General features: G+C 36.0%; 3 protein-coding genes and 2 long non-coding RNA genes across 5 annotated transcripts; 3 read left to right on the plus strand and 2 right to left on the minus strand.

Moving 5' to 3' along the window:
- The first annotated feature begins 1,802 nt into the window (after positions 1–1,802).
- Positions 1,803–6,932, plus strand: LOC7474015 (uncharacterized). Its single transcript, XM_002321844.4, has 4 exons — positions 1,803–2,909; positions 3,509–3,658; positions 4,698–4,883; positions 6,598–6,932. The coding sequence occupies exons 1-4, from the start codon at positions 1,926–1,928 to the stop codon at positions 6,676–6,678; spliced, it is 1,401 nt and encodes a 466-aa protein (XP_002321880.3). The 5' UTR covers positions 1,803–1,925; the 3' UTR covers positions 6,679–6,932.
- Positions 6,933–8,619: 1,687 nt separating this feature from the next.
- On the minus strand, positions 8,620–9,919 carry LOC7454473 (carboxylesterase 1). The gene has a single exon (XM_002322406.4). The coding sequence runs from the start codon at positions 9,784–9,786 to the stop codon at positions 8,785–8,787; it is 1,002 nt and encodes a 333-aa protein (XP_002322442.1). The 5' UTR covers positions 9,787–9,919; the 3' UTR covers positions 8,620–8,784.
- Positions 9,920–10,130: 211 nt separating this feature from the next.
- On the plus strand, positions 10,131–14,519 carry LOC7474016 (zinc finger CCCH domain-containing protein 48). The gene is made up of 9 exons (XM_002321845.4): positions 10,131–11,071; positions 11,165–11,260; positions 11,805–11,894; positions 12,002–12,103; positions 12,428–12,574; positions 12,728–12,847; positions 12,940–12,999; positions 13,868–13,965; positions 14,119–14,519. The coding sequence occupies exons 1-9, from the start codon at positions 10,562–10,564 to the stop codon at positions 14,258–14,260; spliced, it is 1,365 nt and encodes a 454-aa protein (XP_002321881.2). The 5' UTR covers positions 10,131–10,561; the 3' UTR covers positions 14,261–14,519.
- Positions 14,520–16,779: 2,260 nt separating this feature from the next.
- Positions 16,780–17,759, minus strand: LOC127904369 (uncharacterized). The gene is made up of 2 exons (XR_008057487.1): positions 17,631–17,759; positions 16,780–17,463 (listed from the first exon to the last, which is right to left on the minus strand). It is a non-coding gene; the product is annotated as an uncharacterized LOC127904369 (long non-coding RNA).
- LOC7474017 (uncharacterized) lies at positions 17,454–19,990 on the plus strand. Its single transcript, XR_008057486.1, has 2 exons — positions 17,454–17,742; positions 17,815–19,990. It is a non-coding gene; the product is annotated as an uncharacterized LOC7474017 (long non-coding RNA).
- Positions 19,991–20,466: the final 476 nt, after the last annotated feature.

Consider the following 20,466-nt stretch of genomic DNA (forward strand, 5'->3'; position numbering starts at 1 on the left):
CAACCCTTAACTAATCTTATGATGGATAATGAAATTTAGAAAAAAAAAATCAATTTTCAAAAAGTACATAGAAAAAAAATGAAGTCAATTGTAGTTAATTTTCAAATCCCGTGATCCGGGTCATAAGGCTAGGACTAATTTCACAGAAAACAAACCTAAAAAAATCACAAAGAGAAATCCTTGATCAATCAAATACCAGATGATGAGATTGGAAAAAGAAATCAATCAGAGAAGGATTAAATGCAAAATAAATCGCAATCAAAATAATAAAAACCAAACTTGAAATAAAAAATATTGATGGATAAAATCAAAAAAACAATTAATCAAGAAAAGGATAAAAAGTAAATAAATAAAAATCAAGATAATAATGATCAAATCTAATATGAAAATAAAACGAAACAAAGTGCTAGAAAATAAAATTGAAAAAAAAATTAATAACAAGATATTTAAAACAAAACAAATAGCATTCAAAAGAATGAGGACTAAATTTAATACAATAAACAAATGAAGATCACTTTTATATTCCGGCAAGTCCATGTGATTTTCGAGGAGGGGATAGAAAAAAAAACCTGGAGCCCAACGGTGGTGCCTCCACCAGCATGTGTTAGGTTGCCATGAAGATTGAGGCGCAATACTTCAAAAGTTGTCATGGAAGCCGTTCTGTTTTTGAAAACCGCTACACGAGCTATTTAAATAGCACGAACGCCACTCATGTATTGGCAAGCGTGCTATTCGCGCCGGCCTATTTTCCCGGCCCATTTACCCTAATCCCCATACTTGTATCAGTTTTAATTTTAGTTCTTCAACACTTTATTATTTTAAATGAACTGAAATTTTATTTTACTTTGCAAAACTAACTATCAATTGAACACCAACAACTTTTTTTTATAGTGCAAAATCTCAGCATCAAGAGAACTAAAATAAAATACTAAGTTAAATTTTAGGGATCAAATTAAAAAAAAAACTTAAGAGACCAAAATAAAAAAGGAAAATGAACTTTCCCATCGATTTTGCAAATCATTCCCTAAACTTGGCATAAAAAGAGGTTGAACCTTTACTTGATCTTTAAATTCAGTTCATGAAGCTCTAATTACTCTAAATTAAATAAATTAAATTTTATTTTATAAAATCAAGAATTAACCGATGAACATAATATTTTCTCAAGACCCCCTACACGCACACATGCAAAATAAATCAACAGTACCATTTGCAAATCAAAACAACGCAAGGAACCAAGTAAAAAAGACATTAAATAACTATCTAGGTGGTGGCCAGTAGTAAGAGCTTAGGACCAAGAAGTTTGCTCCCTCTGTGGTCTCAGGTTCGAGTCCTGTGGTTGCTCATATGATGATGGCCACTGGAGGTTTACATGGTCATTAACTTCAGGGCTCGTGGGATTAGTCGAGGTGCGCATAAGCTGGCCCGGACACCAACGTTAATCGAAGCAAAAAAATCCTGGGAAAAAAAAAACACTCTCGTTGTCTATGTCAGGACTACAGTGTTTTTCACGTGAATTTCAATTTTTTTTTTTGTAAATTTTAATTTTAATAATGATATAAAGAATATATTTTTAAAATCGCTCGGATAAAAAAATCAATTAATATAGGAAGATATATTTTACAATCAGATATATGAAAAAGGATATACAATTTTATTAATTTGATCCCAAAATACTTTCTCAGGGTCACATTCAAACAAAAAAGGCAACAGTGGAAATCGTTTAACAAATAGGGGTAGAATCGGATCTTGGATAAAATTACAGGGATGAAAATGAAGTTTACCCTAATAAAATTGTAAACCCTGTTCTTGTGTTGTGTCTGGCTAAAACCCTCCCCTTTCGATTCATCTTCTTCTTTAAATCCAAAAACAAAACCAAAAGAAAACAATCAAATCGAATCCATAAAATTTGTACCTCTTAATCCCAAATGAGAGGAACTACAATTGGAAGACGAATCTATAACCCCTGCAATTTTCTCTCAAATCCCACATCCAATCACGCCCCAACTTTCTTATCCTCCTCCCCTTTCTCCACCTCCTCCGGCCGCGGCCGTGGCGCTGGGAATGTTGGGTCTCCACCTGGTGGGCAATCTGAATACGGTGCAGCGGCACCAGGGAAGCCTGACTTGGACGAATCGAAAACTGAGTCATCTGAGTCACAGCCGAGTGGACTCGGTCATGGAAGAGGCAAGCCAGTTGGCACAGGCCCAATTCTTCCCGCCTTCTCCACTTTCATTTCGTCTGTGAAAAACTCCCAACCTGGCGCTGGGCGGGGCCGAGGCACCACCGAGCCGGGACCGAGTCGATCCACCGAGTCGCGTCCCGAGTCAGAACCTCCCAAGAAGGCCGAGGCCAATCTGCCTCCTAGTATTCTATCAGGTCTTGGTGGTGCCGGACGTGGAAAGCCGGTTAAACAAGAGGTGCCCATTGAGCCTGCTAAGGAAGAGAACAGGCATCTCCGGGCCCGGAGCCAACCTCGGAGCCAGCCCCGGACCAGGCAGCAAAAAACCCCTGATGGAGATGATGCTGTTCCAGCCACGACGAAAATGGGCACGCAGGAGGCGGTGAAGAAGGCAATGGAGTTATTATCACGCGGTGGTGGTGAAGGAGAGGTGGGGGGACGTGGAGGAGGGAGAGGGAGCTTTGTGCCTGGACGCGGAGGAGGGAGAGGTGGAGCTAGAGGTGGAGGTAGAGGTAGAGGTAGAGGAAGAAGGGGTTATGGGGATAAAGAGGTAGAATATGGGTCAGGGATGTCTTTGGAGGGCCATGAGGAAGATGAAGAGAAGTTTGCTCAAAGTGTTGGTGTTGAGACTATGAATACATTGGTTGAAGCTTTTGAGGAGATGAGTGGAAGAGTGTTGCCTTGTCCCATAGAGGATGAATATGTGGATGCCTTCGATACCAACTGTTCGGTGAGTGTAATTTGGTTTTCTGCTTTTTTCTTACATACCTTTATGACTGCATTCACTCCTTGGGGCTTAGGTGGTCTTAATTCTGAAAGAAGAAAACAAATTCTAGTCGTCAACTCTTAACTTTAGAGTTTGTTTTAGCAAATGACCATTGGTTGTGCAAATATGATAAAAATGATAATCTATCTCAATGTATGTATGTATACATTTCAAAATTAAATTTCTGGCAGAGTTTATAGATAATTCACATGACTCAGTTAAAGAAGCAGTACCAGGTAGAACTTACAAAATGGAATCTACCCTTGTAGCTGAACGTTTTCAACATGGTCACTCCTTGCATTGCTTATGATGTTTTGGAATCTAAGAGGTTATTGTTGAACTATTTGTAAGTTGTTAGTGCAATCCACTTTAATTGTATAATATGACCTGGCTTTATCGTGCTTGGTATTTGCATTGAAATTAGGCTGTTGAAATAAGAATATTAATAAATTGCTTTTGAAATTAAGAAGTTTGCGGTTCCAGAGTCATATGCAATTTTCTGCTTGTGAAATTTTTGAAACTGGGTGTGTGATGATGTATGGTTTTATTTGGCTTGTTTGCAGTTTGAGTTTGAGCCAGAGTACTTGATGGGTGAGTTTGATAAAAATCCAGATATTGACGAGAAACCACCTATGCCTCTTCGGGACGCACTGGAAAAGGTGAAGCCGTTCATGATGGCATATATGGGAATTAAGACTCATGAAGAGTGGGAGGTACTTTCTGTCATTTTTTTTCCTTGAGACATGACTTCATTGATATCAGGAAACTTTACAATAACTATGCAAACATTTTTGTCATGTCATATATACTTGTTTGTGAAAATAACCTTTGTTTAGTTGAAGTTTATAATTTTTTTGACATTTCCATCCTACCATATTGACCTTCTAGTGTGCAAATTTCTTCCTAATTTGGGGTCATTACTTGCAACGGTATCCTAAATCTCATGATCATTTACCCTTTGCGGGCTTAAAAGGCACCCATTGCTTGTCTTTTAACACCTTGTTGTCTTGTGCTTTATCCGCATCACTTTTGTTTGCTCTGATGTTAATGTGGTTGTGATACTATTTCTAGTGGCTAAATCATTGTTGAACTTTATTGTGTGAAAGCTCAGTAGCATAAATGACTAAATGTTTGAAATTATCGGATATTTAGAAAGATATACGGTGCAAAAGTTTTCATAATACTTTAATCATGGCATAATTGGGTTTTGATGTGCTCTCATATCCAGAAGTTACAATCTTTCGATGCATGACCCTCATGATTCTAATGATTGCGATGAAAGTCCTGGAATGTGTTTTGTGATTCTGGTGTTCTGGTTTCAGTTTCATCAACAAACAAAAGAAACTAACCAGGAAAGAGAGTGGCCGAGAGATTTTAGAGTAACATTTTTATTGGTTGCAAAAACCTGTTTTTATAGTACTCTGAGAGTTTATTTTCAATCTAGTGACTGCTTGGTATATGGGTAAACTGTTGTTATGCTGACTCTTGCACTATTAATTGCTTCTGGGTTAATCCATCATCACTTAATTAAAAGAATCAATTATATTTTTGGCAGTACCTCTTGCATTGCGACTCATGTGCTTTCGATAACTGGCATGACTAGTTGTCAATTTATGGAATTTTTGCCTTTGTTTCAGAACTTCAGTCCATCTGTAATGGATGATCTTTTTTCATATTTTAAGGAAAAAAGGATTGGAGCTGTAACCTGTACCTTTCCTAAGTTTAATATCTTTGATCTTTCACATTTACCAGGAAATTGTTGAAGAAACGATGAAGGATGCCCCGTTAATGAAAAAGATTGTTGATTCCTATAGTGGACCTGATAGAGTAAGTGGAAAGAAACAAAAGGAAGAGTTAGAAAGAGTTGCAAAAACTATTCCTGCGAGTGCACCTGATTCTGTAAAGAGTTTTGCTGATCGTGCGGTTCTTTCTCTTCAGGTTAGTATTTATGTCGACCATGTTCCAAATATCATGCTTGGTGAGGTGATGCCATGAAGACATCACATCCATTGTCTTACTTTTAATTTCATGCAAAAGTTACAATGTTTGGTCCTTTTTAACATCATTGTGCTAAAACCCTAAAACTTTCAAGTAACTGCTTTGGGGTCTGTTAGCTTGTGAATTGTAATTAATCAAATGGCACAGTTTTGTGGTGTTGCAAAACTCCATTGTTTTGTGGCATTTGGGAGGAACAAAGCTTTCAGCATGTAAAAAACCATATGACACTGGTTTAACCGTGCTGCTCGCAATGTGCTTATTTGCATGATTACTATAAGTATTTCTACATGAGCAACTTCCCAAATGAGACTTTATATTGAGCCATATGTCATATGTTGGATATGATTTTGAATATTAATTGTGAACCTTTAGTGCCTTGTGTGTGGTTAGATGTCATACGCATGATTGCTTGGCGCACCCTAATGTAATGCCTTCAACCCTAGCAATTCTAGGAATCCCAGTATAGTGCTACACTACTATTTATTTCCTCTCCTTTTGATTTTCTATTTTCAGTTGCTACTCTGTAGTGTTAACTACTTATTGTTGCGAAGTGTAGAAGGAAAATTTTGTGTTTTCTTTGGTTGGTGGTGGAATTCTTTGGGATTCATCCAGCTCATTTGTAGGTAGTGCATCCAATTAGAGTTTGACAGCCTTATGTCCTCGCGGCACTAAACAACATGATTGGCCAATTCCTCTGCCATCTTATGGTCAATTTGTATAGGCAGTAATGGAGCTATCTTTTGGGGTAATCTTTTTAGTTTTGTTGCTGCTACTAATGTAACCTAATCAAAATAATTTCGGTAGATCTTTATCGTAAAAAATAAAGTGTGGTGAAGTGGGTGGAATGCAGCTTGTATATCAACTTTTTTCTTAGTAGTGATATTGAAATGTTAAAGATGTGTTGATCTGTAAAGACGCCCGGTGCGATCCACTCCTGAGAAATTTGCTTGAAGTTAAATATTGATGTGTCCATAGTTAAACCTGGTCCTGCTAGTGCATTGGAGCCTCATAAAGGTCGTGATGGTAAAGGGATAGGGATTGCTCTCAGCAATCTTAGGCATGGCAGCCTCAAATGTGAAGGAACTTTGAGCTATCTTTGAAGTGCTTGAGTTGTTTTTAGACATGTATTAGAGGAGGGTTTGGGGCTGAATTTTAGGAATTCACTAATCATTATTGGTGGCGAAGAAGATGGGCTAGGAGCTGTACAAATGTTTCTGCATCACAATCCATAATTTGATTTTTTCTTTGCTCTTTTTTTTTTGTAAGTATGGTCCAGTAATAAGAGTATACATGCTCATAGACTCTTTATGGTTGGGTATTGATTTAGATAAATTTGAAGTTGAATTTTCTTGGGTTTTGAGTCTTGAGGGAGTTTAAAGGTGCATGGGTTGACGCGTTTGGGCCTGTGGTCATTATATGCTGCGACCTCCGTAACATCAATGTGTTGGGATAGTGCACAAGAGTGAAATTTTGAATGGCAATGTTTGCTCAGTTTCTGAATCTGTTGTGCTGAAAATAAAGACTCTTTTGAAGCTGTTGGGGAGGGAGGTTTCTTGCTAGGCATTTCATTTATATCTTTGTGTTGCACTGCATGATTTGAGTAAGATGCTTTTGGGGAACATGTATTATCTGTTAACAAAATTGTGCAATGCAGAGCAACCCTGGCTGGGGATTCGACAAGAAATGCATGTTTATGGATAAGCTTGCAAAGGAGGTTTCTCAGCACTACAAATAAGATCAAGGCTTTTACATCTCAGAACACTAATCATTTGTTGCAGGCTTTTCAATGCCTGAAATGATGCCTTCTAGCGAATCAGGACCAAAGATTGATCAATATTTTACCATTTGTTCTAAACAAGCAGAACATTCAAAATAATTTGTTCTGTATGATCTGGTGCTGCAGTGAGCCTGGCAAACAATTCTTTTGAATGCTTGCATTAGAAAGTTTTGAATCTATGGAGTGATAACTTTTTCTTCCTCTTCCCTTAATATTGCTCCAAGGTCTGATAGTTGATTCTTTATATATAAATGGCTTTTGCTCTGGAGTCTGGATGCCATTATGCAGCAAGGACCACTCTTGTGAGAAACAACCAAATGAACTGCAAATGATAGTTCTTTTCTCACAATCCAGATTCAATGCAAGTGCTATCTTGTTTTCTACTTTCATTTTTTTTCAATCTCTTCATAGTCTAATTAAACTACACAAATGTTAGTAGAGTACACACAAAATGGCCCCTGGTTATAGCAGAGCTAGCCAAAACTTGTAGTTAGTGTAATGGTGCAACGCGACCATACAGTGGAAACGGACTCCAAAGTCTGCAACTTCTTGTTTGTATGAATGCTTTTAAATTGAAAATTATCATTATTTTTTTATATTTTTAATATTAATATGTTAAAATTTTAAAAATAACATTAATTTAATGTATTTTTAAATAAAAAACAATTTAAAAAGTATTTTTAAAAAATAAGTTGAATCATTAAAATAAAACACGAGAAATAGTGAATTAGACGGTGAAGATTATTGAGCAACTAGGAAGAAGCATGATTATAGATGTTATCAACTAAGAAGCATAATTATAAAAATTCGGCTTGGAGGTCAAGATTTGATTTAATCTTTATTTTTTTAATTAAAAAGCTCTAAAATGATGTATTTTTTTAAAATAAAAAAATAGGTTTTTTTGATGACCTGGCCTGGGTTAAACCCGGTTTGGAAAGAGTTGTTAAAACGAAAATCCAAAGTATGACATCATTTGCATATTGTTTTGATTAATTTAAATGACCATCATGTTAGAAAATCAAAATGATCATCTTGTGTAAAAGAAAATAAAAAATAGTAGACAGTTTTGTGGCCTGATGAGTTTAGGAAAAGAGGACCGTTTCATTTGATTCCCCACATTAAACTCTGGAAAGTTGTAAAATCAATCACAAAGTCGTTGCCATGCAGGATATGGTAGGACCTAATTGATAAGATCGTTTGTTTGATTACTAAAGTGATAATAAGTTTAAACTTAGAGGATTAATTTGCAGTTTTCCCAAAATATAATCTTTGGCCAGTCACTTTTATTCACTCTCCACTGTTCACTTAAGTGAACAGTGGAGTCTTTTTTGAAAGATTTGCTTTCCTCCCTCCTATGGTTTCCTCGGACTTCAAGACAGACTTTATCTTTGTTCAATTAATAAGTACAGCTAGCTGCCTAGCCATTATACTGTCCAACGACGGATCGTCTGGATCATATACTGCCTAGCCATTATATTGTCCACCGACGGGCTGTCTACATTTTAAGAATACCACCAGTTTACCAAATACAAGGAAAGAGACTCCTGAAGATATCTCCCTCACTCAAAAAAGCGACTTTCCCACGCCGCGACATGGGGACGTAGAAAAGAAAGAGATGAGCAACAAATCTTTATGTAATAAAGCTTTTATAATATTTATAGAATAAGCACTGTGAATTAGTAAACCTTGAAGATGTGGAGTTTAAAAGAGAGATGGAGAGGCCATGTATATTATTCTTGGGTTTAGCTTTTGTAGGCTTCGACTGCGTTTTGGCAGGGGGCATATATATATTTCGGGCTTATTTATTTATTTATTTTATGATATCATTTTCTATTGAAATTCAAGAAAAAGTACGTCCTTGATAAAATAAAAAAAATAAATAAACATAAGAATAGCAAATTCTAAGAAGGATTTTGTTATTAGCATTAATATTACTGTTTACAAGACCAGCACGGATTGAGAAGAACCCTAAAGAACAAGATAGCACTTGTATTGAATCTGGATTAATTGCTCTAAAATCTTCTTAATCCTTCATGTTTAGATTTTAATTTAGAAACGATTTCCCTATGCAGCTGGTGCATCAAGCATGAAATCTTTCAACAGAGCATGTAATGCTTTAGCCTTGGAGGGCTCCTTCAGCTCTACAACATGGTAGCCTCCTGTGCTAAAATGACCCACAACTCTCACATCTTTCGTCACCAGCATGTCCACAAATTCCATCTGGCGATCAATCATTGGATCCCCATCGCAGCCAGTCACCATTACTTTCCATCCCAGCAATCTCACATTCTTCCAAAGCTTAGATCCACCATCTACCATTGGATTACAATACTCATGATCACGGTCAACGCCCAAAGGCAATGCCAAGTTCCACATGAGATCGTTAATACATAGTGGCAAGTGAGGCTCGTTGACTAACTTCACCTCTGACCCAGTCCTTTGGACCCCACCTATGAATGGATGATGCAATATCAGACCCTTGATCTTCAAGGGCACGAGATTGTCAGCTTCCTGACTTGCACATAAACCTGCATGGTAAGCAGCGTTAGCACCAGCACTACTGCCCATGAGAAAACATCTACTATAATCAACATATTCTCTTAGCCAATCTTCCTGGGTGGTTTTGATCCACTGCAAAACCTCCATAGCATCATCATAGGCCGCCGGTAGACGGTGCTCGGGTGCTAGACGATAGTCAACGGAGACAATAACAACATGGAGATCAAGAACCATGCTTGAACAAAAATCATGAAAAACCGTTGAACTTGCACTACAATTGATGAACCCCCCTCCATGGAAATAGACTATAAGAGGAAGCTTGCTGGTCGAAGAAGAATCAACTATAGTTTGCCTAGGTAAGAATATGCGAACCCATGTTTTTTCCGATTGGTTAACGATGATGTCTTTGGAGAGGACAGGAGTAGGGTCTTTGGGGTCAGGTGACGGTGAGGAATTTGGATATCTGTTGGGGTCACGGGTGATTGTTCCATCATGGTTAGGGATGATTTGAATGTGCTGGTAGGGATCGGTAATGGTGGGATTGGAGGGTGAAGTTTGGCCAGACATGGTGGACTCTGCTAATGGAAGGGTGCGCTGTGCAATGCATGCTAGGCTTTCTTAATTTATAATATGCTTTGATGGATCTTGAGATATATAGCTGTGTTTTGGATTATAAATCTCGTCAAGTGGGGAATTCTTATTGATTGGTGTTTCTTGGTATACATATTGAACACTTGACTTTGATAATCTTGCTTGGTCGCGAAGAAAGAAAATATAAAAATGAGCATATCATAGAAATTTCGAATATACTTTTAGACTATGAATTTATTTATTTATTTATGGAGGTTGCTTTTGGAAATGATGAAGACTTACTCCTTAAGTTGACATATCAGTACAAAATGTTAATATATATTTTTATTTTTTTAATATTTAAGCATTTGTGAGTAAATCTTGTATTGAAATTATATCTGTAATAAAATTACTTGCCTAATACCTGCTCACTTATTTTTTTTATATTTTATCAACCCATTATAGAAGCAGACCCGACCCGCTCAACAAATCCATATATCAATCAATCACCAACCTCGTGTCGATGTCCCAAAACAACAGGAAAAATAATATATCCTCCTAAAAGAGGATGATACAGTAAATTCCACATCATCGTCAGCTTGACGCTTTCTCCTTTCTTCAAAATCCCCAAATCAAAAATAATTTCTCACACGAAATTAGGGTTTCCAATTATTAAACCCTAAATACCCGCTCAAATTCGATCGGTTTAGTATTTTTTTCATGATCAGATTTAGCTCGAAGATTCTGACTCGAAATACTCAATCTTGAATCAATGGATTTTGACTATAACGGAGGCAACACCACCAACACAAACAAGCGGGTTTTTAACCGATTAGGAGGGGGCCAATCGGCGAACGACACGTCAAATCATAATCACCTTCAGCAGAATCAGAAGGTCTGTTACCATTGGAGAGCTGGGAGGTGCAATCGATTTCCATGTCCGTTTCTCCACCGTGAACTCTCAGCACCGCCGACGCATGCGGCAGTGAATGGCGGAGTAGGAGCGAAAAGAGGGTTTGTGGGGAATGATTCGTCGTCGTCGTCGTTTTCGGGGAGGAGGGGTAATAATGGTACTAATGGTAATAATAGTAATTATAGTAATAGTTGGGGGCGGTTTGGGAATAAGGGTGATGGGAGAGGGGTAAGAGGGGGTAGTGTGGAGAAAGTGTGTACTTACTGGGTACAAGGGCATTGTAATCGTGGTGATACGTGTAGGTTTTTGCATTCTTGGAGTTTAGGTGATGGGTTTTCTTTGTTGACTCAACTTGAAGGGCATCAAAAGGTTGCCTTTTTTTGTAATTTTTAGGGTTTTTTTTGTAATGGGTTTTTGTTGTATTGGATTGGGTGATTGATTTTGTGGATTTGATGTGAGCAGGTGATTAGTGGGATTGCATTGCCATCTGGGTCTGATAAGCTTTATACAGGGAGTAAAGATGAAACTGTTAGAGTTTGGGATTGCCAGTCTGGACAGGTTGGATCTCTTACTTGTTTTCCAGTTTAAATTTCAGTGAAAATTTTCCATGTTAAGTTTGTTTTTCGGCAAAAATGACTACTTGTATTATGAGTTGCTTAGTTTTTGAAAAAGTATGACTGTGGTTGAATTATAATGTTTTGGTATTAGCAATGGTGTTTCAAATTGTTGTTTCTAATGGTTGTATTTTATCAATCCTCTAAATTGTGTTTAATGCTAAAGGCATGCTTGTAATTCGAGCATGGTTTTGTTCAGAAGCAAGGCACCATATGTTTCAGTATTTTTCTAATGCAATGTGCTTACTCAAAAGTTTTTATTGAATGCCAAATCATTGATTTTGCCTGTGGAATGTGGATGTGATTTTAGTGGATCCATTTTTAGTTGATTTTAGTGGTTTCATTATTTTTGTTTTAGATATTGGCACGATAGAGGAATGAAGTCAAAGACCTAGTGATTTATTTTTATGTACTTATTTTTTCCTCTGCTGAATGTTTAGTAACTGACTTGCTAAATGGATGTTCTTGTGCCTCTGTTATGTTTGCAGTGTATGGGTGTGATAAATCTTGGTGGTGAGGTTGGTTGCATGATCAGTGAAGGTCCTTGGATTTTTGTTGGTACTCCAAATGTGGTCAAGGTTAGGCAAGGCTTTTCATTGTAGTTGACTTTTATTTCATATGATTGTAAACCTATTTTGTTATAATGTGTACCTTCATGAGAATGGCTCTGACACATCTTTTGCAGGCATGGAATACACAGACTAACACAGACCTGAGTCTTACTGGACCTGTGGGACAAGTGTATACTTTGGTCGTGGGTAACGATTTGCTATTTGCTGGTACACAGGTAATGCTCATTTTCTTAGGATTATTCATGTTCTCACCAGATACTGCATGCCAGGTTATTTTTCAAGTTGGAAAGTGTCTTGCTCATCTTGTTAGTGATTTTGATTGCGATATACATACTTGCATTGAGTTATGCCTTAAAGTTGAACTTTGTTTGGTGTATGCTGAGTTAGGATATGGTTTTTGCAAAATTACTGATAACCTTTGTTTATTCACCCCAAGAAATACAATACCCACCCATCCAGGGTGGTGGGTGGGTGTTTGTGCATGTTATTATGTTTGGAATTGAGAAATAACTTTGACCCCTGAATTTTTGTTGATGCAGGATGGGTCAATATTGGTATGGAAATTCAATGCAGCTACTTACAACTTCGAACCAGCTGCATCACTAAATGATCACAAAATGGCAGTTGTTTCATTAGTTGTTGGAGCTAATAGACTCTACTCTGGTTCTATGGATCATTCTATAAAAGTAAGTTGGTTTAGTGCCATGTGGAATTTTATCTTCTGATTTTAATGTAGAATCTTCAGTGGTTGTTAGACCATAGTAAAGTGGCTTGAAGTTTCCCATTTTTCTTCTTTCTTCCTTTCTATAACTGTTATTTCTTGATGCACTTTCTGTTAGGTCTGGAGCCTTGAAACTTTGCAGTGTGTACAAACGCTGAAGGATCATACTTCAGTTGTCATGTCACTACTATGCTGGGAGCAGTTTCTTTTATCATGTTCGTTGGACCAAACAATAAAGGTTTGCTTTATATTAATATCATGCTTCTTCTTTTTTTCCCTTTGACTGTTATAAGATTATTTAGTTGCTCCTACCACTGTTTTTTTATTCAGGTGTGGGCTGCTACAGAAAGTGGAAACTTAGAAGTAACATACACTCACAAAGAAGAACATGTAGGTTATGCAGTTCCAGTTATTCATTTTTTCACTGAATTTCAATCTATGGATATAAATGGAACATTAATTAAATAACTTGGTGAACATTAGTCCCTGATGTCTATTTCTGGGCATCCAGTCCTTCATGATGCTACTAGAGCGATCGCTTTCATTCATGACCGTGATGCCCTTTTAATTTTGGGACGTTGTTGTTGCCGGTGGACTTCTAAAAATACCAGGTTTTTCTGGGATGCAATGGGATAGGGTGGGGTGGGGGACCGGTGAAGTTTTTGTGGATGTGAATGGTCATTACATTTTGGCTTGCATCTCAATGTAGGCAGAGCTACTTAGGTGTAGTGTGTGTTTGGTATTCTGGTGTAGGGTGCTTTTTAATTGAAAATGCATTAAAATAATGTTTTTTTCATGTTTATTTGTTTTATTTTTGACATTAGTACATTAAAACTACCCAAAAACACCTAAAAAGCATCAATTTGATGCTATTTCAGGTGAAAAGCAATTTGGAAAGTAGGTTGTAACACAAAAAAAAAACACTCACGTAGATAAGGATCCACACCAAGAACTGTTGGTTCTTATAGTGTAGCCTTTTGATGTCTCACAAGCATGATCCATTCATCGCTTAGATTTAGAGTGTTTATTAATTGTCACATTGATGGTATTATGAAATATGAATTATTCCAGCACTTTACTTTTGGGTTTTGAGGGATGGATGCTGATTACAGAAACATTAAAAACATCAATATTCATGATAAAATGGTCAAGCCATGAATAGATCTATTTCCACCCTTTTAACAGTGATTTGGAGCTCTTCAATTTAAAATTTTGGACTAAAAGGATAGTTCATAGACTTACACCTTGCCTGCTGCAGGGCCTGCTTACCCTTTGTGGGATGCATGATCTGGAAGGCAAGCCAATCTTGTTATGCTCTAGCAATGACTCTTCAGTCCACCTCTTTGATTTGCCATCGTGAGTTTTCAGCATTTCCTATGTGTTTTATTTCTTTTCAAATTGTATTTATATAAAAATTTGTAGTTTTGTATGTCAGCTTCTTTTTTGTTCCCCCACATATCTGTTTGTTGACTTACTGTTCTTAACTGTAATGCTTCTACCCATCTTCAGGTTTTCAGAAAAGGGCAAAATTTTTGCCAAACAAGAGATCCGTGCCATTCAAACAGGTCCCGGGGGCCTATTTTTCACTGGCGATGGCACTGGTCAAGTGAGAGTGTGGAATTCTGTTGCTGTACCAACTGCCACAACTTGATGGCCATTTCTATTTTTATGTGTCATCATGTATTTTTCCTTCTCTATTATTTAATTTTAAACCCTTTTCTTTTCATGGGTTCTCGTGTGATGTAAGTTTGCGGGAGGAATAATTAAGTAGAGATTGCCAGTTTTGGGTTCCTAGTGTTAGTGTGCCACCATAGTTCTAGAAAAAAGAAACACGTTCAATATCCAAGTTGTACTTGTATCAGTTGAGAACTCTGAATCTGGCTTAAGTAAATTCATAGCATTCGCTGCAATCTGATCAATCTATGTCAGTTGAGTTGATCCAGAATATCTTTGAAAGAATTGCTTACCTTTGGCACCGTCTCTCAATGATGCATCGGATATGTCTTCAGGAATGTACCATGGTGTGTTGTTCGTGTTCAAAATTTGCAAGTGAAGCCCTCGCTCTCCTGTTGCATACAGATCTTGTACATGTTTGTATATCTTTACTTGATGTTGTATTATACCACGAGGTGTTTACAATTCCTAGTGTGAGGTTCGATAGAGCAGCTATAGGTTAACATCAGAATTTAGAATGAACTGAAGTATTCCTGCTGCGGTTTTGTTCTATGAGTTTTAGCGAGCAGACTATGTTGTTATAAGAAACAGCATCCTCGTTCATATTTCAGTAGGTTCAGCAGAATAGAGAACAGCTGAACAGGATGACTGGATGCAATTATGAAATTGAAGCCACAAACCTACTTTAAGCCTTGGCGAGGGATCCGGATTCCAGACAGAGCATCCCTGACTACTCTGCAGATTCAGATATGTGATAATACCTCAGGAGCTGCTCCCGAAAGTCCTCACGAACTCAGACCTGTTTGCGTTGAGAAAACATGTAAAACTTGCACTGTTGACTGTTTTTTTTTTTTTTTACTGTTGACTGTTGCTTCAAGGAACCAGTGCTCTGTTGCATTGCTGCTACGAGTACTCGTACAGCTGCTGCTGCATAGTCGCTTCAATGATTCATGGAAGCTGTGAATGATCCTGGCATAGGCTGTAGCCATTCAACATTTCTCGAATCAGCCCAAGAAAAACCAATTAGAATCCCTACTTGCGATTCTGATCTGCTTTTATGAATTTTTTTTCCTACTATTCTCGGAAGCTTTTGTTTTGGTTTGAAGCTTCAGCCAAGTGTATGTTCAAGCCAAATGTCTTGCTCTTATGAAGATCACGATCCATCAATTGCTGAAAGTTGACAGGAACGCTTAACCTGAAAGGCATGACCGCGATTTGTCATCAACTTGTGAGAGCAGTTCAAGTTGGCTCAAATTTATTTTTTTAAAATTGTTTTAAAGTGATGATATTAAAAATAAAAAATATTATTTTGATATATTTTTGAGCGAAAATACTTTGAAAAACAACCATTACCACACTTATTAGCATGACCAGAAGATTAAAAAAAAAGAGAAATTTGCTGCTATATAGGGCTTTCTTCCAGCAGCAAATGAAATTAAACAGTTAGAGAAAAGATAGGAAATGCAAAGAGCAAGTTGCCTAGATTATAATGGAATAAAACATAGATGATCATGATCGTCTCTCTCGTTGAAGAAGTTCTTGGAACTTTACAACTACATGTAAAACCTTATAAAAATACCACACAGACATTGTAAGAATAATTCAAAAAAAAAAGAAAAAAAAGACAAACGTTGTAAGAACAAAGAACAACTGTACTGGTACTACATTGCTATCACATTTTTATTTAGAACAAGTACTCATCATATATATAAGCCCACTACAATATGCTTTTTTGCTGATTTTCCGAACTTATAATTCGTAAACCGAGGCTTTCTCCGTATAGCTTCATTCCATTTGTGCTTAATTAATATTCTCAAACAAGTTTTGACGTGTAGGAAATAACATGGAACATCCAACAGATCATTCATGGACAAGATCGACAAGTCCCACCTTAAAAACAAAAAAAGTTTGCATGCTTCAAACGAGCTTTTTGATAGATCCGATAATTAGATTAGACTGACTTGTTGTCACCAATTAAGATTGTTTTCATTAGGTTTCAAAATTTTATTTAGTTTTGGTTTCATTAACAAGATTGGTTTTAGATAATATTTAGGAATATATTATTATTATTATTGATATTTAGAATTTATCAAATCAGAGTTCTCTCTATAGTTTAAATAAATAAAAAAAACTCTAGTTTTCTATCTTTTCCATTAAGCTGTATCATTTTCCTAGCAGATTTAACATATTAAACATGATATTAATGGTAGTACTACCACGGGCACTGGTTTCAAAGGCTTCTTCAACCTTCTTTTGGAGAATCCAAACTAGTGGGTTATCAATGGTTTTACACATTGATTTTGGGTGTTTGTTTTTGCAGAATTCGTGTTTTATAATTATTTTTTATTTAAAATTAATTTTTTATATTATTTTTATATATTTTTAAATAAAAACACTTTAAAAAACAATACTCAAAATACTACTGTACCTCTCCTCGGGAACGAAAAGCACACAGTCCGTGTGTTCTCGTAGTGGAGTACACCGATGACATCAACCTCCCTGAAATAGCTAACCTATGATATGATGAGGTACTCCCATAGTATTCATTTCTAAATTCTTCGTGAAACACTCTCATCTTGCTTTTCTTTTTAGCTAAACCAATAGCTTCCATAACTATAAGCCTAGAAGGGAACCAAATACAAATACTTTCAATTATCTTGCAGCAGCTGGAGTAAGTGGACAGTCATGTCATTGTGGCCCATTCCTGTGATAAACATATCTTTGTTACAGGAATATATATGTTTCCATGATGATGAAAGCGAAGTTTGTATCTGATACAACTATGGCATCCATATAATGTGTACATTGACTGTATCCTCTCAATCAACATAGAGGTTGCAAACGATAATCAGAGATCATGGCAGCAATGAATAGAAGAGTGCAGTCGTGTCTGTCGTAATTGTGAAATTTAGGCTGGAATGCAAAAAAGCTCCAAGTTTGGTCGTGTCTGTCATAGATGTGACTCTGCTTCTGCTTCCCCTATATCACGCAGCTGTCTTGTGCTCTCAACAGCTCCTGCTTCTTCATTTCTTATCTTTCAATCGAATTTTTTAATCTATTAATTTTACGTGGTGAACCCTTTTATTATTTCTTGTTCCTTTGTTCTTTTCAACGCGGGACATCCCAACTAAGCCAGTGAATGGAGAAGGACTGGTAGGAGGCCACAGTAGCTTCCTCCTACTAAATGAAAATGGAGCTTGCTGGGTTAGATAAAAATCCCTTTGGAAAGGAGGGAAAGAAAGAATGGCATTTTCGCCGAGGATCAAATCTCTTGCTCAAAAGAACATAAGTAAGAACCTCATCTGATAAAAAAAAAAAAAATTGATAATAGGAAGGGAGAAATGCACCGTGGTGATGTTATATGTCAGGCAAAGCAGCAGGAGGAGAAGAAAACAAAGCTGCTTGGCTTCTTGGAGTCAAAACCCTTAAAAATTCAGCCCTACCATCTTCCTCCTCTAGGTAAGGGTCACTCTCTACTCATGTCATGTAATTCAAAACACATGAACTCTCTTGACTTTTTGGTATTAGCAGGCAAGAATCTCCTCGGACAATGCCATTCCTTTTCGGAGAACTCATCAGTGAGTGAAAAATATGATTCCCAAAATGGAAATCATACACATGATTTTAAGATTGCAGTACTGAAGCAATCCCAATTACTACTGCTACGGTTTTTCGGTGATAGGAAATTACAGCGACAGTCCTACAGTTTCAAAGCATACGATGCTTGTCTATCAGAATGTGCGTGTGTAGCTTCTGTTTGTGGCTTCATGATGAGAAGCTTTATTGCTGAATACTGGGGAGCTTAGACTTTCCCTGGATCCAGCTTGAAGGATAGATCAAACGAAGCAATGGCCCCGGGTTGTGGTATGGATGATTCTCCTGATGAAACACTTAAAGCTGGTAACAAGTACCTCCAAGACTCGCTTGATTTGACGAGGGAGCTCCTGCTGCATCACAGTCTGAAGGGAAGATAACAGGTTTTATATCCGTGAACGAGCAGTTTTATGGATGGATAGCAGAGTGCCCGAGGAGGCTTCAGAGCAAATATGACAGCAGCAGGTACGAATTTGCAAGTAAGCTTTAAGATCTTCTTCAATAATATCCCGGAGAATGTGACGCAACATACAGCGAAAGATAGAAAACTAAGGTTTCTCAAGCTTTAAAAATTATACTCCTAAATTATAGAGAGAGACTAGAATTTCTTAAATACTAAAATAACAACTAAACTACAGAGAAAACCAGCTGTCACGCGTCTTGCGTCGGGATGGGTGCAAAATGCAAATGAAGGACACCATGATTTTACCAGAGAAAGACATCATTTTTTTATTCAATTTAGTTTTTATTAAAAAAAATAATTAAATTAAAATTTTTTTTTAAACTGAAACTGATTCAAACCGATCTATTTTAGTTTAACTTTTTAGAACAAAAACTGGTTCAAACTAGTTTGGATTGATTTTTTCTAGTTTGAGTTCGGTTCGGTTTTTTCGGTTTCAGGCTTATAAAACCGAACCGAACTGGTTAATTTTTTCAAAATTTTAATTAGTTTAATTGGTTTTTTTTTACAGTTTGGTTTTTTTAATTATTTTTTTTTAGTTTTTTCAGTTTAATCGATTTTTCAGTTTTTTTAATCACCCCAAATATAGCTGTTAATGTAACTGAAACCGTTAAAGAAGAGGAGGACATTTTAGACTAATTTTCTCAAGCAAAAAATGAAGATCAACGAAGGATAAATGCCTAGTAGCTTAAACAAATTTCTCAAATTAAAGCTCTTTACATAACATCCAAGAATAACAAGTGAAAAAGCTCGAACTTATTATTTCTTTATTAAATATCAGTTATTCACAGGGATTCACGAGAAAATTACCTCTTAATTTTACCCTGATTAAAAAAACAAAAAAAAAACTGATGGAATACGAACCCATTTATTTATCTAATTCTAGTTATTTTATTATTGAATTTAGTTACTGTTTTAATATCAGAAAAGAAAACAAAAATCCATTTATTTACCTAATTCTTTTTATATTTTAATTTCCTAACATAAAATCCAATGAATCTCCCCATGAAAAAGTTATCCTCGTCTAAAATCCAATGAATCTTCCCATAAAAAAAGCAATTGGATGAACATGAAGAATCTTAATGTGAACTAAAAAATCCCATAATACTATTATTGCATATAAATTACCTGTTTGATGATGCGGTAACTTTTATTATTCAAAGTGTTTTTGAAATTATTATTTTCATTTAAAAAAATATTAAATTAATAATTTTAAGTATTTTTTGATAATTTAAATGTGTCGATATTAAACAAAATTAAAAAAATATTATTTTAATATATTTATTTTTATTAAAACGCACCACATCAACAAACACAGAATAATTTTAGTACTGTTGATGTAATAATCTTACAGTTGATGTAAAATGAGAAGTTTGAACTACTTTTGTCTAGAACCTTAGTTTGATTCGACTCTTACAAGTGTTTTTTCTCTTTATCTTATCTTTCTGATTTAATTTAACATCACCAGCACGTAGTCTTCCTTTCTAGTGATATCTTGCTTTCAAGCATCGATTCCAGGTAGTTTTTAATTAGCTAGTCACTTCAGTAGAAGCATAGGCATAAAGTTTTGCTGTCACTTCCAAAAGATGTAGCCTTGAAATTTTGAAAATCAATGATATGCTTAGAATGCACTCATCAATTAATTATTGATAATTCAATGGTGGTTATCATCTCATAATTCCAGTGGGATATGTGGCCATTAATTATTAAACTTCAAATTAATTTCAATCCATGAAAATTTATCATGATAATAATAGTAATTAAAAAAAAACCCAAGTTTTTAATGGATGGATGCTGATTGTGAAATGAATGTTTTTGGATCATCAAGATTAAAATTTTCTCAAAATATACCTTCCATATCAATCTAGTGCATTTGTATAAATTTAATATTTCTTACTCTTTAATTTCAACTTGTTAATTGCATTTACTAAACTCCAAGGGGATCTTAGGTGTGAGTGTGCTTATTTTTGCGTTTAAAAAATATTTTTAGAAATTTATAAAATTAAATTTTTATTTTTATGATTCCAGATTATTTTAATGTATAAATATAAAAAAATATTATTTTAATATATTTCTAAACAAAAAAACCAACCATCCCAATATATATCAAATACTACCTTAATTAACAA

Source organism: Populus trichocarpa, chromosome 15 (genome assembly GCF_000002775.5).
Source record: "Populus trichocarpa isolate Nisqually-1 chromosome 15, P.trichocarpa_v4.1, whole genome shotgun sequence".
In the NCBI taxonomy this organism is placed as follows: domain Eukaryota; kingdom Viridiplantae; phylum Streptophyta; class Magnoliopsida; order Malpighiales; family Salicaceae; genus Populus; species Populus trichocarpa.

Coding starts and splice junctions, on each gene's coding strand:
- LOC7474016 (XM_002321845.4), top strand. CDS start 10,562: ATGGATTTTGACTATAACGGAGGCAACACCACCAACACAAACAAGCGG. Junction 13,000..13,867: donor ACACTCACAAAGAAGAACAT/GTAGGTTATGCA, acceptor TGCCTGCTGCAG/GGCCTGCTTACCCTTTGTGG. Junction 13,966..14,118: donor CACCTCTTTGATTTGCCATC/GTGAGTTTTCAG, acceptor ACCCATCTTCAG/GTTTTCAGAAAAGGGCAAAA.
- LOC7474015 (XM_002321844.4), top strand. CDS start 1,926: ATGAGAGGAACTACAATTGGAAGACGAATCTATAACCCCTGCAATTTT. Junction 2,910..3,508: donor CCTTCGATACCAACTGTTCG/GTGAGTGTAATT, acceptor GCTTGTTTGCAG/TTTGAGTTTGAGCCAGAGTA. Junction 3,659..4,697: donor AGACTCATGAAGAGTGGGAG/GTACTTTCTGTC, acceptor CACATTTACCAG/GAAATTGTTGAAGAAACGAT.
- LOC7454473 (XM_002322406.4), bottom strand. CDS start 9,786: ATGTCTGGCCAAACTTCACCCTCCAATCCCACCATTACCGATCCCTAC.